This window comes from Pollachius pollachius, assembly GCF_949987615.1.
Source record: "Pollachius pollachius genome assembly, chromosome: 12".
Classification (NCBI taxonomy): domain Eukaryota; kingdom Metazoa; phylum Chordata; class Actinopteri; order Gadiformes; family Gadidae; genus Pollachius; species Pollachius pollachius.
Window position 1 is genome coordinate 16,862,865 of NC_136945.1, and position 16,801 is coordinate 16,879,665.

At 48.1% G+C, this 16,801-nt stretch overlaps 1 protein-coding gene across 1 annotated transcript; it reads left to right on the plus strand.

Moving 5' to 3' along the window:
* Nucleotides 1–16,544, plus strand: LOC307084082 (protein polybromo-1-like). Its single transcript, XM_079748240.1, is given in 30 exon segments — nt 1–206; nt 891–1,041; nt 1,166–1,263; nt 1,367–1,514; nt 2,249–2,398; nt 2,781–2,897; nt 3,002–3,070; nt 3,175–3,273; nt 3,360–3,445; nt 3,588–3,673; nt 3,858–4,074; nt 4,540–4,681; nt 4,980–5,074; nt 5,212–5,353; nt 5,648–5,785; nt 6,073–6,181; nt 6,319–6,958; nt 7,570–7,781; nt 8,500–8,685; nt 9,191–9,348; nt 9,832–10,145; nt 10,147–10,674; nt 11,233–11,390; nt 11,883–12,066; nt 12,676–12,877; nt 13,236–13,437; nt 13,881–13,958; nt 14,721–14,764; nt 15,450–15,666; nt 16,068–16,544. Coding segments are annotated over 29 exon segments (5,124 nt in total). The 5' UTR covers nt 1–206; nt 891–900; the 3' UTR covers nt 16,232–16,544.
* The last annotated feature ends 257 nt before the right edge of the window (nt 16,545–16,801 follow it).

Consider the following 16,801-nt stretch of genomic DNA (forward strand, 5'->3'; position numbering starts at 1 on the left):
TTCAACTTTCAAATGGTACTGATATTGTGAGCGCTGTAACGCACACAGTAAAGGTAGGTCCACACTCGGGGAGCAAAGCCATCCAGTGTCGGCGATGTCATATTGTGAATCATCCGCTTCATCGGGATACCTTTGTCTCACCATCACATGCTAACCCTAGCCAGCGTTAGCTGAGTATCAAAGAAAAAGGGAAACATTCCTGCTGTGTAAGTGTATGAAACACTTTTCGCACTGCTTTGCAATGGTCAAATAGAGCGAAAAAGACGAGTTGAGAGGATTTTGCACCTCGACGTAGTGATCCGTCTGATGGTCGGCTTCTGTGGTGCTGATGTGAGGAGCAGGGACAGTTAGAGAGTTGGCAGGTGTGAACATTTAAACCCCTGGCGCGGTAACCGCGCTATGGGTCCTCGGGGCAAACGTTTACGTAGAGCCCCCCCACTGCTGTGTCATTTATTCAACAATACTTTACAGTGATTTTCGTTAAACAAACAAATCATTCGGAGGTAAAGAACAGGCCATCTACTAAAATATTAGGGACCTTAAAAAATGGTACTCAACATAGGGCCCTCTATATATTTAATTGATTCAAAACCGTTTTTATCAATACCCACTAGATAAAAAGTGAGCCCAATGCAACCAACAAAGAAGATCTACTGCTTATACAGCCACAGGTGGTCTCAATTGCTCCCTCAACATTGATAAAAATGCAGCCAAGGCTCAACCCACTTCTATCAGGAAGACGTCCGCCACTCTGTGTTGATGTCACGACGACTTACGGGAATAAGTCATCATACAAATATGACCACCCAAACTGATATCTAGCGCTATTTAACCAACGTACGTATCACTATTGTCTTTCATCCTGACATGACACTTTGATTTGTCCTCAGGGCTTCTGCCATGGCCTTGAAAAAGAAGAGGACCTCGTCACCTTCCAGCAGTGTCAGCGGGGGAGACTTTGAAGACAGCCAACCGCCATTGTTGGTGTCTTCAGCGGGAAGAAAGAGGAGACGTATATCCAGCATTCCAACGGTTGATCCTGTAAAGTGACTTTCACATATCTAGTTAAAAACGCCTCGTTCAACCAAATTATGCCTAATGACAAATGGTATTGGTAGTAGTGAATGATGTCCATCCATTTTACCACACGGCCCTTGCCTTGCAGATTGCTGTGTGTCATGAACTATACAACACCGTCAGAGACTACAAGGATGACCAGGGTCGGATGCTGTGTGAGCTCTTCATCAGAGCCCCTAAAAGAAGGTAACAACGATGACTTTGTAATGTCGACGAGCCCTTCTTTTCTCCGGAGCTCTGTTTGAGTATTGTGATCCAGACTTAATGTGGGGTTGGCCCTGTGTGAAAGGAACCAACCCGACTACTACCACGTGGTGTCCCAGCCCATAGACATGATGAAGATCCAGCAAAAGCTGAAGATGGAGGAGTACGACGACGTCGAGCAAATCACCGGTGATTTTCAACTGTTGTTCAACAACGCTAAAACTTATTACAAGGTAACAACTAATGATATGTGTATGTTAAATCCTAATATGTATGATAAATATTTATGCTTAAACCTATTGAAAGGTTACAAATAACAATATATTTATGTTAAAACCTATTACAAGATAACAACTAACAATGAATTAATGCTTAAACCTATTACAAGCTAACAACTAACAATACATGCTTAAAGTTAGACCAGCATAAATATTGGGTGACAATTAAAGTAGCATTGTGTAACACTTAAACTAGCTCACATCTTAAATTAACCTCGTCAGTGCTGAAATATTGATTTCAATAATGTTATCAATAAATTCAAATCCTATTATATATTCTACAAATAAAAAATGCTGCCCAGACTTTTCTTCTCTCTTTGTTTGTACAAGAATCGTACTATCAACAATCCACAAAAGCCCTCCCACTCACACCAACCAGCCAGCCGAGCTACGCTAGTTTGCGTCACACAGTTGCCGTAGACAGACCACTGTTATTGCATTTATTCACTTCTGAAGGTGTCTGGCCTACTTACTTGGAGGTTCAATCTTACACACTGTGACTTTAACACCGCTTTTAGGTGTGTTGTGCATGATAAGCAACACAAAACAAGCAAAATGCAACAATAGTGAATACATGCCTAGTGAGGTTTCCTATAGTTATCATATCTACATCTAGCTATATATATAAATGGTTAAAGATGTAAACGGTGGCATGGTTAACCAGTGAATGTGCTCTAACGTCTGTGCAGGCAGACAGCCCAGAGCATCGGGCTGCGTGTAAACTGTGGGACCTCTACATGCGCACCAAGAATGAGTTTGTTCAGCGGGGGGACTATGAGGATGATGAGGAGGAAGGTTACGATGCTCAGGACACTGCTGGAGGCCAGACTGAGGACGAGGTGAAGACCATGCAGACCAGCTTCATCATTGTTGATAGTGAGGATTAGTATCGTTAGTGTCATTTAGCAGACGCTTTTATCCAACTCGATTTACCCTTCTAAACCTCACCAGCTTTCCCAATTTCTAGTAAGTTTTTTATTTTAGTTGAAAGTGCTGAACTTCCTTTCCTGTGCATTAGCTGGCTATGTTTTGCCCACTTTAGGGGTCTTTCTTAAGGCTGGAGACTTGAGGCTCGACCAAACTCAAGCCGATACACTATCCCTGTTGTTGTTTTCTATTAGCTCAATTAATACAAGAATAGGAAAACTGTGACTGTGGATGTGTGAGTAAGCCAGTGTGGAGTAGCTCGCTCCATGAATGCCGTCTGTTCCCTGCGTGCAGAGCACCCCGTCGTGCCTGAAGGAGCACTTGGAGACCCTCCTGGAGGCGGTGGTCTCCCACACGGAGCCCACGGGCCGCCGGGTCAGCGAGCTGTTCCAGAAGCTGCCCTCCAAAGTGGTACGGGCCTCCCCCCAGTAGCATGCTTTGTGATAGGACCATGGGGTTATGTGTCGTACACCCCGACGGCAATGCTGTGACACCGGCTTCTGTGTGTTTCCCAGCAATACCCAGACTATTACGCCATCATTAAAGACCCAATTGATCTGAGGATCATCGCTCAAAAGATTCAGGTCAGTGTTTACATGTTCTCTATGAGTCCCGGATCAAGGCTATGCTCAAACAAATGTTCAGCACATATCAACCCATGACCATACATTATAATGTGTTTTTTTAGATGGGTAACTACAGAAGTGTGAGTGCCATGGCGAAAGACATTGATTTACTCACCAAAAATGCCAAGAATTACAACGAGCCAGGATCACAAGTTTTTAAGGTATCTTGTCAATCTATCCATCTGTTTCTCTGTCAGTCTGTGTCTGTATCTATCCGTCTCCTGTATAAAACTGTCTTATTCTCAAGGATGCAAACACCATCAAAAAGTTATTTGCGCAGAAGAAGGCAGACATGGACCACGCGGAACCCACCAAGTCCAGCATACGCATCAGGTAAACAGGGAAAAGGCATTGCATCTTTGGAAGTCACCCAGACACTCCCAAAGTCACCCCTAGTCCTCTCCCCTAGTCTGCCAGTTTCTCCCCCAGTGTGCTGAAGCAAGTCTTGCTCTGTCCTCTCTCCCACCGCCGGCAGGAACAGACGGTCCACTCAGGGTGACCGTCTCTCTGCGATCACCATGGCCCTGCAGTATGAAAGCGACGAGGAAGGCATTCTGTCTGGTACTTCTCTGGGCTGTGTGGAGATGATTGAACCTGTAGCAGTCGTAGAAGCATGTCATGTGCGAAAAAACGAATTGCTTGCAGCACACAGTTGTGGTGCATTGGATATTGGATGTGTACAATTAGACCACTGCAGTCTCTAACTCCCTTACGTCTCCGTTCCGGCATGTTCCGCCTGCCTCAGGGTCGGTCCACTACGACGAGGGGGAGTCGGAGGCCGAGGGCATCCACTCCAACATGGACATGAGCAACCCCATCTTCCAGCTGTACGAAGCGGTGCGGGGGGGCCGCAACAGCCAGGGCCAGCTGATCTCGGAGCCCTTCCTGCAGCTGCCCTCCAGGAAGGACTACCCCGACTACTACCAGCAGATCGGCCAGCCCATCTGCCTGCACCAGATCAGGTACCGTGGGCCAGCTGGGTGACGGGGGCCACTGAGCCCGGTTCATGAGGAGAATGATAACTAAGGAGAAGCCAATGCTTCAAGGTTTCTAATGAGCAACTGACGTCCTATTCATCGGGTCCGAAAAATAGGGATGGTCGTTTTCCTGTACTGTTTTTCTCTCATCGACATTGATGTCATTAATATTCAGGAAATTGTAATTCCTGTGCTTCCTTCGGATCGTTCTATTTCGCTCCAACCCGGGCACGTTCCAACAATCAGACTCCTATCTCATTTGAATCCATATTTTCTTTTAGGTTTCCTTTTCAACCACCTGTTCTCTTTTGTTTCTATTTTATTTCTGTGTTCACATCCCCATACACTCGCTGTACAGTAGAGTATTCCCCCCCCCCCCCCCCCCCTACTGGCCCCGACCCGCCCCCCCTCCCTCCTTCCCAAAATGTGAGCGGAAGTGCTTCCCCACAGGAACAAGATGAAGAGCAACGAGTACGACAGCCTGGAGCACCTGGACAGCGACCTGACGCGCATGCTGGAGAACGGCAAGCGCTTCAACATGCCCCACTCCTCCATCTACAAGAGGGCCCTGAAGCTGCAGCACATCCAGCAGGTCTGCCGCCACCCTCCTCCTCCGCCCTCCTCCTCCTCGCGGCGGGTATCGTGGCGTAGCTAACGTGGACGACAAAACGCATGGGTTTGATCGACAACGCGTTTTTGTTGTCAATCCTTTAACATGAATGACTTGTGGTCATCAGTTGATAATTTATTGTAAAAACGCAGTTCAGTTGTGATGCATTTTTTTAATGGCTTTCTATTCACTTCTAAATGCACTGTATGTAGTCCCAACACATTAAGATGCATTGACATGGGTTTCAACACATGTGACGAGACAGCCTTCCTCTGTCCAGATGAAGAGGAAGGAGCTCCTGCGGCGAGACGACGACGAAGGGGACAGCATGATGTCCTCGTCCCTCTGCGACAGCGTCAGCTCAAAGAGGAAAATGTAGGCTGCGCCGCGCGACATTTCACCTGGTCATCGATCACCAGCGAGCTCATGTTGGCCGTGTGTTATTCAGTGACCTCTGACTGGTAGAACGTTTTCATGGGAGGAAAACCAAACGGGCGTTTTGGGTCGTGCAGGTACAAGAAGAACACCAAGAAGAACCGCATGCGCACGCTGTTCATCGCGGTGACCGAGGCACGGGACCCGCCCACGGGCCGCCGGCTGTGTGACCTCTTCATGGTCAAGCCCTCCAAGAAGGACTACCCCGACTACTACAAGGTAGGGCTGGGTGTCCCAGGGGGCTCAGCGTACGGTACGTTGTGCGTCGCGATTCTGAAAATATATCAATTCTGTGTGAATTGCGTTTGTTACAGAATGATGTTACTTTAGTGTGTTTCTATCTTTTATGTGGTTTAACGTCAGGTTTTGGGGTTTATCTTTTACATGAAACACTATTTGATTTAGTTCCTCTATTGGAGAATTCACTTTACACTATAGCACCCTCTGCAGGACGGTACCACGACTGTGTTTCCACAACACACTGACTCTTCCTCTCCCCCCACACACCCCAAGGTGATCCTGGAGCCCATGGACCTGCGTACGGTGGAGCACAACATCCGCAACGACAAGTACACCAGCGAGGACGCCCTGATGGAGGACATGAGGCTGATGTTCCGCAACGCACGCCACTACAATGAGGAGGGCTCCCAGGTCTGGCCGCTGTGGTTGTTGTTGTGGTTGTGTTGGTTGTTGTTGAGGTGGTTCTTGTTTTTTTTTGACAATGAAAGATGGGTCTGGAGTCTCTTGACAATTCGATTTGATGTTCAGTATGTTCTTTGGTCTCAAGGGGTTGCCTTTGCGAAGTCAATGGGGCATTGCTTTTTCCTTTAATTCTTGGAGGTGTTCTAATCCGTAATCTCTTAGTGGGATTTAATGTAAATTTACTCCAATGATTTTGTATGGAAATCGGTCAAACCCGTGTGTTCATTCAAATCCAGGTCTACAACGACGCCGACGTCCTGGAGAAGATCCTGAAGGACCGCAGAAGAGATCTGGGCCCGTCGATCGACGACGATGACATGATGATCACCCCTAAGTTAAAGATAAGTACGTCAGAGAACCTGCGGTCGACTCACGATACCCATCTCTCACACATTGACAAATCATTGATCCCCATGCGTGTATCCCCAAAGTCCCGCCTCCCTCTCACAGACGCCCCCCTTGTTGCCCCCCCCCCCCCCCAGGGAAGAACAGCCTGACCCTGAAGAAGTCCAAGTACCTGACGCCGCTGCAGCAGAAGCTGAGCGAGCTGTACGAGGCGGTGAAGAACTTCACGGACAAGCGCGGCCGTCGCCTCAGCACCATCTTCCTGCGGCTGCCGTCGCGCGCCGAGCTGCCCGACTACTACCTGGCCATCAAGAAGCCCGTGGACATGGAGAAGGTCAAGAGCCACATGCTGGCCAACAAGTACCAGGACGTGGACGCCCTGGTGGAGGACCTGGTGCTCATGTTCAACAACGCCTGCACCTACAACGAGCCCGAGTCGCTGATCTACCGCGACGCGCTCGTGCTGCACCGCGTATTGCTGGAGACCCGGCGGGACCTGGAGGGGGGCGAGGACTCGGGCGCGCCCGACGTGCCGCGGCTGATCCAGGAGCTGATCCGCAGCCTGTTCGTGTCGGTGCTGGGCCACCAGGACGACGAGGGCCGCTGCTACAGCGACTCCCTGGCCGAGATCCCGGCGCTGGACCCCGCCGGGCCCGAGAAGCCCCGGCTCAACTTCGAGATCGTCCGGGCCAACGTGGACCGGGGCCGCTACAAGAGGCTGGACGTGTTCCAGGACCACATGTTCGAGGTGCTGGAGAAGGCCCGTCGGATGCACAGGTAGAGGCGGCGCGCTCCTGTTGAATCGTCCCTCAGTCAATTGTGTGTTGAATAATCACCTATTTTAGGACTATGGTAACTTTGGTGTTTGACTGAACCTTCTTTAGTGCATGATTAGAATTACTTTAGTGTATGACTATACCTTCTTGAGTGTATGATTAGAATTACTTTAGTGTATGACTATACCTTCTTTAGTGTATGATTAGAATTACTTCAGTGTATTACTATACCTTCTTTAGTGTATGATTAGAATTACTTTAGGATTCGACTATACCATTAGCGTAAGGTTATACTAACTTAAACAAACTAGAATTTTCTGTGTTAAGTTTGCAGGTGGTCAACCTCAAATGTATTTGAAAGAATTCTCACTTTGGATTCTCAATTTGTATTCTCACTTTGGAAAATGTGGGGTTTAAAGCCCCATCACCCCCTTTGTTACCCCTCAACTATCCCCCTCAAATGTATGGCGAACCTCCTCCTCTCCATGGGAACAGTACTGGCCTCTACCTCGCCGCGAGCACGTATCGAGCCCATGAGATGAGCGGTACGGTGACTCCGCTCCCGGGGAGTAAACCCTGAAATGAACTCAGTGCTCGCGTTGCCCTCCCCAGGACGGACTCGGAGATCTTCGAGGACGCCGTGGAGCTGCAGCAGTTCTTCATCCGCATCCGGGACGAGCTGTGCAAGAACGGAGAGATCCTGCTGTCGCCGGCGCTCAGCTACACCTCCAAGCACCTGCACGGCGACGTGGAGAAGGAGAAGAAGAGGAAGCTGCCCAAGGAGTTTGAGGAGGACAAGCTGAAGAGGGAGGAGGAGAAAAAGGGTAGGATTGTGTCGGGCCGGGCCGTCGTTTAACATAACCGTTCATAGTCGTGTTTTATCGTCATGAAATCAAGATATTTACTTCCGTGATGCCCAGGTCTAAGTGTCTAAATGAATTATCGATCAGAAGATTGGCCCTTAATATGATCAAAATATGAGGTTTGAAACGTCATGGGAGAAAGGAACACTAGCTCTAGTCTTTCAACATTGCAACTTCCATATACCTCAATGTTAGACCTTCAGTTAGGCTCTTCAGAATGGTATTTTGAATGCATAAATATATCATGATATTTATCATCATCCTTTGAAATGCCCCATAATGCCCTAAATATAAAGAGATCGCCCAGCCTTAGTTTGGACGAAATGTCAGATGTTTAAAATGTGTCTGCTCAGGGTTCAGATTCGCAATGCTCTGCAGAAGGGTACTCCGGGAATAAAGCAGGTTCAATGATCTTCTTAAAGTGGGTGGATCGATGGTTCCGTCCCCAGGTTCTTGCGTCTAGTATTATGCAAAGGGTTCTGAGTCCTAACTGTCCCTGTTGCGCTGGTTTAAACCCCGGGCTGGCCGTTTTGACTGGACTCTATCCAAACTTGAAAGGATCCACTATTGCACCTTACGTGACAAGACACGAGAGACGCACCGTGACCCATCTTTCGTAGTGAGTCATGGGGACTTCAATGCCGGTCCCCTGCTTTAAGTCCTGTTGTGAATCCTCCAGAAGCAGAGAAGAGCGAGGAGCCCGTCGGCGGGTCCTGGCAGTCGGGCCAGCAGCGCACGTACAGCCAGGACTGCAGCTTCAAGGACAGCCTGTACCGCGTGGGCGACTACGTGTACGTGGAGTCGTCCGAGACCAGCCTGCAGCCTCACATCATCTGCATCGAGCGCCTGTGGCAGGACCACACCGGTGGGTTCCCTCCTGGCGACGTGGCACAGTGTCCGGGTCGGACCGATGTGCGCCCCCCCCCGCCCCCCCCCCCCCCCCCCCCCCCCCCAGTGATTCTCGTTTGTATGAAGTGTGGATATCATAGTTCAGGTACTGGACCACCAAGTCTACAGCGGTCTGCGTTGTGGTTGAACACGGTCCGGTCTGTTCCTCCCGGGGTTAGGAGGTTTGATTCCCCTAGATTCAACCACCCGTGTTTAGAGCACGAACACACACACGGTGTTGTAAGGCACCTTGTTTAAAACGGCCACCAAATGGTATATACATTTTTGTTTTATTGGATACTCATTATTTTGTAAAACATTTGCTTGTATTTAATAGCAATTTTCTAAACGTTGCTTGCAGAAAATTGACACAAACAATCTTTCAATAGTGCATGTGAATTGGTAAACTTGGACACCCTCACTTAAATGTGGCATTCAGTATCAGCTCAAACTCGACCCCCCTCATGACGTTGTGATTGCAGGTGAACAGTGGATGTACGGCTGCTGGTTCTACCGGCCCAACGAGACCTTTCACCTCGCCACCCGGAAGTTCCTGGAGAAAGAGGTCTTCAAGAGCGACTTCTACAACAAAGCCCCCGTCAGCAAGATCCTGGGCAAGTGCGTGGTCATGTTTGTCAAGGTATGCCCCAGACCGACCCTTGCTGCACTTATTTGATCGCCTCCACCCATCGATCTGCTAGATTATGGAAAAAATCATAATCACGATTATTTTGGTCAATATTGAATCACGATTATTCAAACGATTATTTTTGAGTTTGAAAAGATGATGTATTTATTCTGCATTTTTCTCCAAGAAAAACACTTTGTAGATGAGAACTTTAACATTTCCCCTTAAAATAATATACTAAATGTTAAAATAGAAAATGTTCAAATAGAAAATATTGTACAAATATATTTCCAGCTGCAATTTCTATAAAACATTCAATGAATAAAATAAAAGTACATAAAAAGTAAAAATAATAATAAAAAATCGTTTCAACTCGATTATATTAGTTTGGAGATCGTTTAAACCATAAATCAAAGTCGCGATCAAAATTCGATTAATTGCACAGCCCTACCGTTTCGTGACCACCATGTGTCTGCCCTCCCCCCCTCCGGTCAGGAGTACTTCAAGCTCCACCCGGAGGGCTTCAGGGCGGAGGACGTCTACGTGTGCGAGTCGCGCTACTCGGCCAAGGCCAAGGCCTTCAAGAAGATCAAGATGTGGACGTCGCCGCTGAACGCCGTGCGCTTCGTACCTAGAGACATACCTCTGCCGGTCGTGCGCGTGGCCTCCATGTTCGCGCCGAAGCGCGACGAGAAGCCCCCGGAGGTGACGGAGGAGAGCAAGACGACGGACGCCGACGCTGACAAGGCGAGGGCGGATGAGACGCGCCATGGGCTGACGTGGACGACGTGCACGTCCCTGAAAACAGTCTGAAACACGTGGGTGTCCGTGTGTAAGGAATTGTGACATTTCCACACTAACAATGTGTGTGTTTGTGTGTGTTTGTGGGCGTGTTCTTGTGTGTGTGTGTTTGTGGGCGTGTTCTTGTGCACGTGTGTGTGTGTGCCTCTTCCTGTGTCTGTGTGTGTGTTTGTGTGTGTGTCTGTGTGTGTGTGTGTTTGTGTGTGTCCCTGTGTGTGTGTGCCTCTTCCTGTGTTTGTGTGTGTGTCTGTGTGTGTGTGTGTGTGTGTGTGTGTCCCTGTGTGTGTGTGTGTGTTTGTGTATGTGTGTGTTCCTGTGTGTGTGTGTGTGTGTGTGTGTGTGTGTGTGTGTGTGTGTGTGTGTGTGTGTGTGTGTGTGTGTGTGCCTGCAGGATAGGGAAGACGTCACTGTGGACGTGGCCAATGGGGAGCCTGGCTGCCAGTACTACGAACAGCTCTGCTACAACAACATGTGGCTCAAAGTGGGCGACTGCGTCTACATCGGCTCCCACGGACTGGTGCGCCACCATGTGGGCAGGTACGCCCACTGCGGCTTTCACTGTCTGACACTGGTCTGTGGGAGTGGGGTGGGACACCGTTGGTTGACCCGTGGTCAGTATGCATGCATTGTGGCCACAGTTGGGAAGTTTGCATTCACCTGATGAAAGCTACGCGCTGCGTGGAGAAAGATCTACCAAGGGAAGCAGCTCTTGGCGGATTGGCTCTTTTCAACAAGAGCCAATCAGCTCTGTCTATCTGCCTTTAGTAATAATAATAATAATAATGCAACTTTATTTGCGTAGCACCTTTCATACACAGAATGCAGCTCAAAGTGCTTTACATTTTAGAAGATTTAACACAATCAGGAACATTTAACACAATAATAAAGGAGAGAATAATATTAGTATACAGACATTTAAGCTCTACCCTTAATTCTTTGCTCCCTATAAGCGTGAAGTGTGAAGCCTACAGTAATCATTTGATATGAATAAAAAGCATGGGTCAGACACAAGCGACCGCTGCCGAGGTTAAGAGGAAGGGTTACACTTGTTGTGCCTACGTCACATTTGCCTCCGCCCATCCGTCCTCTCCATAGGGTGGAGAAGATGTGGGTGCGGGACGGCGCGGCGTACTTCTTCGGGCCCATCTTCATCCACCCGGAGGAGACGGAGCACGAGCCCACCAAGATGTTCTACAAGAAGGAGGTGTTCCTCAGCAACCTGGAGGAGGCCTGTCCCCTGACCTGCGTCATCGGTAGTCTCCCACGGCCCCCGTCCACCTCGCGTCACCCAGTACCTGTTCAAGTCAATTTGATTTGTATAGCCCTTAATCACCATTACAGTCTCAAAGGGCTTAACAGGCCAAATATCTATGACCCCCCCCCCCCCCTGACCCAAGCCCCCAAAAGGGCTGTTTTTATTTTGCCAATAAATCGATGATGGGGTGCTGGCAAATTAACCCTAAGGAGAGTCCAGGCATCCACACAGTCACCGCAACACGCTAGTTCAGTAATTTCACGAACAAAAGCACGAACAAACACGCATCGATCTTCGCATCGCATCAGCATCGTTTACGAACCCCTGAGTTCCAAGCGAAAGGCTGTAGAGCGACGTCTTTAGCTTTGCTTTGAATAGCTCGACAGCTTCCCTGCTTACAGGTGGCAGACTATTCCATAGATGGGACGCTCGAGTCCTGTCTCACTGTTGTTTTCCATGACGTTTTGCTGCTGTTGTTGTTGCTTTGAAGGGAAGTGTGCAGTGTCCTCCTTCAAGGAGTACCTTTCCTGCCGGCCCACCGAGGTGCCCGAGGACGACGTGCTGCTGTGCGAGAGCCGCTACATCGAGACGGAGAAGCAGATGAAGAAGTTCAAGGGCCTGAAGCGCTTCCCGCTGTCGGCCAAGGTGGTGGAGGACGAGACCTACTACTTCAGGTCAGACGCTCCTCTGGGTGGTTCTTGGGTCGTTGTTTTAGTGGATGCTTGCGTATGTGGGTGTGTGGGTGTTCAACCTCTGACCCCGGTTGTGTTAAATCTAGGGTAGGCGATTTTTTTTTAGAAGCATTTTTTTGTCACATTGGTTGAAATTCTCTTTACATCCCGACAGAAATCAATCAATCAAATGCTCAGACAAGAAAAAGCCCTACCTGTCTCTCGATCTACCTACCCTGTGTGCACTCTGCCCGTGCACTCATTGGCCTGACAAGAGCCTTCCACAAGGCTGCACACACCTATTGCTACAGCTAGCGAGCTAGTCACATGTTTTGGAGGACTAGCTTCGGAGATATGCCTGAAGGGAGTGTTTGTTTTTTTTTAACCCTTTCTTCGTATGAAAATGCAAAAGATCTAGCTTACTCTGGCTGGTTTTTCCATTGCCTGCTCTACCTTTAATGCCATCCTCTACCAATGGAGCAGCCCAAATACATTCAAGCTAGCCCTGGTGAATCTTTCTGTAAACATATGTTGCCTTCAGCAGTGAAGACCACAGGTTCACCGTGAAATGTCCTACTTATGGGCCCCTGAGGAATAATGTGTCCTCCGCAGGAAGCTCATCGTGCCCCAGAAGGAGCCCTCCCCACTGCTGGACAAGAAGATCGAGGAGCTGGAGGCAAAGTTCGCCGACATGACGGACGAAGAGCTGGAGGACCTGGGGGAGGACGACTTAGACCTGGCCGACCAATCCCTGCCCCAGCTGCAGGGCTCCCTGTCCAGTGACATGGACATCATGCCCTACACTCCTCCACAGGTCTGTTACTCAGATAACCAGGCTACCAGGGTATAATCAGCTGTTCAGATATTCGTCCGAGAGAACAGCGCCACCAATTGCCTTTCAAACATTTTTTTCTTGGGTTGAACCATGTTTCATTGTTGAGCTGCATCCAACACATTGATTCTCTCTCTCTCTCTCTCTCTCTCTCTCTCTCTCTCTCTCTCTCTCTCTCTCTCTCTCTCTCTCTCTCTCTCTCTCTCTCATGAGTCGACACGTCTTTTGTCTTTGAAACATCTGACCATTGACATACTGTTGCCTTCTTAGCGATTGCAGATCTTTCCCTCATCCCAGTCCTCAGAAGGTGTCTCCCTCATTTCTCATGCACTTTTTCCAGTCAACGCCAAAGTCCATCAAGGGGCTCTCGAAGAAGGAGGGCTCCAAGAGGAAGATCAACATGAGCGGCTACATCCTGTTCAGCAGCGAGATGCGGGCTGTCATCAAGGCCCGGCACCCGGACTTCTCCTTCGGGGAGCTGAGCCGGCTGGTGGGCACCGAATGGAGGAACCTGGAGGGCTCTAAGAAGGCTGAATATGAGGGTGAGGAGGAGGGTCTTCTGTGCGTTTTCAATGAACTGCAGACGCACACAAATGGGAAGAGTAATGATTAACAAACATATAAATATATATAAATAGAAATCCTTACGGCAGCGGCAGCGATATATTGATGTTTTTCTTTCTTCTGAGAAATGTACTTCTTGTAAATCACTTTGGATTAAAAGCATCTGCTAAATGTTATTAATATACATTTTAATATAATAATTAGACATCACTTTATTCGAATTAGCCTCTCCGAAAAGAATAACAAAAGATAAAAGGAAGAAACAAAAACCCTTTTGAATTATGTTTATGGACCATGCCTGTCTATCCATGTACAAATATATGCTGTCTGGTGGAGGGGCCAATGCCGCGAGTGCAAATATTGTCGGAACAAATGTGTTTCCTCAAAACCGATACACGTGTGTACGCATGTTGTCTTGCAGAGCGAGCAGCGAAGGTCGCCGAGCAGCAGGAGCGTGAGAGGGCGGCGTTACAGCAGGCACTAGGGGTACCCAGAGCAGGTACCCCAAGTACAGGCAGTGACACAACCTAGACACAAAAACTAGCCCACGACCAGTAGGCCTTCATGCACGCCGTGCTGTTCAAAACCCTGCGAGGGTACCGCTAGTTTTGCTTACTAGATTCTAGATGTCTCATGTTCCGCCCGGTCAGCTCATTTCATTCATTGACTCCGTTACCCATTCACATTCATTTTGTCTTCATGGTGCTTATGAGATAAATGTGTTAACGTGCATGCACTTGTGTCAATGCATGTGTGTTGTGTTGTGTTGTGTCACTTGCCCATAGAAGGTATGTCAGCCCTGAATGGCATGCTTGGCATGAGTGCCATGTCATCGCATAGCATGGGAGCGCCTGTCTACCTCCCCCTACTTCTGCCCTTTGGGCACGGCTACCCCGGGTTATCGGCGTACTGGGGTAAGAGCAGCGTTCGCCCCCTGACCTCGCCCCATGCAGTGCCTTCCTGTCTGCCAGTCCTCTTCTGACCTGCTCCCTGTACCGATAAGCCGAGGTCCTTGATGCCGCTGAAATAGCCAAGGACACACACATTTGTTGACTGCTAGTCGCTAGTACCAGTGTTGCCATACAGGAGAATTGTGTCTTTCTATAGACAGGTACCAAAACACCTACATTTTCAAATTGTATTTATATTGTATTGTTATTTTTTCATACATTTTCTTGTTATACCTTTAGTTATACCTAATTGAAATAATACAACAGTGCTCTGTTGTCTAGTGATGTGTTTCTGCTTGATTTCCCTGCAGGTATGAATGCCATGGGAGGACCCCAAGGACCCCATGGAGTTCAGGTAACTGCCCTTCAAGTCAGAGGAGGAAAGGTTCTGTTTGTTATGACTGGTAGCTTTTTTAATATATACCGACTTGGTTCACCTTTTATAATGCCCATTAATAACTATTAGTCATTTAGCAGAGTATTTTATCCGGAGAGAAATATTCAACTTTTCAGTGCATGCTTCTGCAATCAAATGATGACTTGCTCTGCTTAAAGTTTTATTAAAGGGGACATATTATACCACCACTAGTGATGTCATATGGGGCAGATTTTCGAAACGGCTTGTAAGGCTAATCACACTCACACGTGGTGGTATAATACGTTCCCTTTAAACGACAGATTTTCAATAAATTCATATCTAATTGTTGTTGCAGAATTTGGTAAAAACACTGAAAGTGTAAAACAGGTTAGTTACCTAAAACAGAGGTTTAGTGGAAGTGCAAGGCATTTGAGGGACTGCTTGTTTACAAAGTGGCATAGTTTAACTTTAACGAGAAGGTAGGGATTAGGCACCTTCCTTAATGATGCCTGCAGGGGTTTGAGGGTCCAACACCCTAACCACTAGGCTGTACTGCCTTGAATCTGTTGAACTGTTCTTAAGACAGCAGGGTTTGCGGTCTATTCCCCCTATTAAAATGGCCAGAACCGATGTTCTGTTCCTTATTCAAGAGCGAACAAAAACGGCGATCTGTCCCCTGCAGACCGGGGGAATGGGGTCAGGGCAGGCGGCCCCCCCACCATACCAGGCCTCCCAGGGCCAGGGGGGCCAGCACACCATGCAGCAGCCCTCCATGCCCATGTTCGTGGCCCCGCCGCCGAAGCCCCAGCGCCTGCTCCACTCCGAGGCCTACCTCAAGTACATAGAAGGGCTCTCTGCTGAATGCCCCACCATCAGCAAGTGGGACCAGACCCTCTCAGGTGAGACAGCTGGAGAAAGCCACCGTTCAAGGACTAGATAACACATCTTTAAGGCTATTTACAGTCCTCATTTGTTGAGATGAAAGTGTCTCCTATCTTGTGTGTTTCTCTGTGTTCATCTCTTCAGTCTTGATCGTCCACCGTGTTGAGTTCAAATTCATAACACAGAAAACATCTGTGCATTGTCACAAATGTTTCGTATTATAACAGAAGTCTGATTACCTAATACGTATGGATTTTACATCTTAAATCGCCGCATGGCCCAAAAATAAGGTATTTTTGTTGAATTACGAGGCGTATCATATGAATGAATTAATACAATCAACAAGCATCGTAAAATAAAAAAATCGAAATAGATATAATACATTGTAAACGAGCTTGGCGTGAACTCTGCTTCGCAGCGCGGAAGAGTGACGTGCGTCTGACGAAGGAGCAGGAGGCCAGGCTGCCGTCCCATTGGCTGAAGAGCAAGGGAGCCCACAACACCATGGCCGACGCCCTGTGGCGCCTCCGCGACCTGATGCTGCGAGACAGCCTCACGGTCCGGTATGCCTGCACCCCCTAGCCCCCTATCCACCCACCCCCTGTCGTCCTTGCTTCTGCTGCTGCTGCTGCTGTTGTTGTTGTTGTTTACTGTTGTTTACTGAGCCTCTGCTCCCACTGTCACACAGAAGAGGGTCACGCTCACTAAAAGTTTTAGTTGTTGTTTATTCCGAACTGTGTTTTTTTTGTGTTGACTTGTTGTGCTGGTGTTTATGTGAGCTGTGGCGATGCCCTTTTTGTTTAAACGGTTCAGTTTTGCTTCATCGTTCCGGGGCCTTTATAGTTATGACTGTAGTTCGGTGAAATGTCAATGTTTGCACATGTTAAGAAATCGGATGGTCTTAGTTGAATTGTTTATTTGTGAAATGCCAACAAAAATATGGTATGGCATTCTGGAAAATGTGCCATTTGGCTTTTATGTTGAAAAGTAGCTTCCTTTCTAATTGTATAAGGACTTCAAAGTAAAAAGATTACAACATTGAGTTTCACGTTTCATTTTTTAAGATATTTATATGCATGCATTGCTAATCAAGAGAAGAAGAAGAAAATACAGGTCTCCTCATTCATCTCAAATATGACAACACTAGTATAC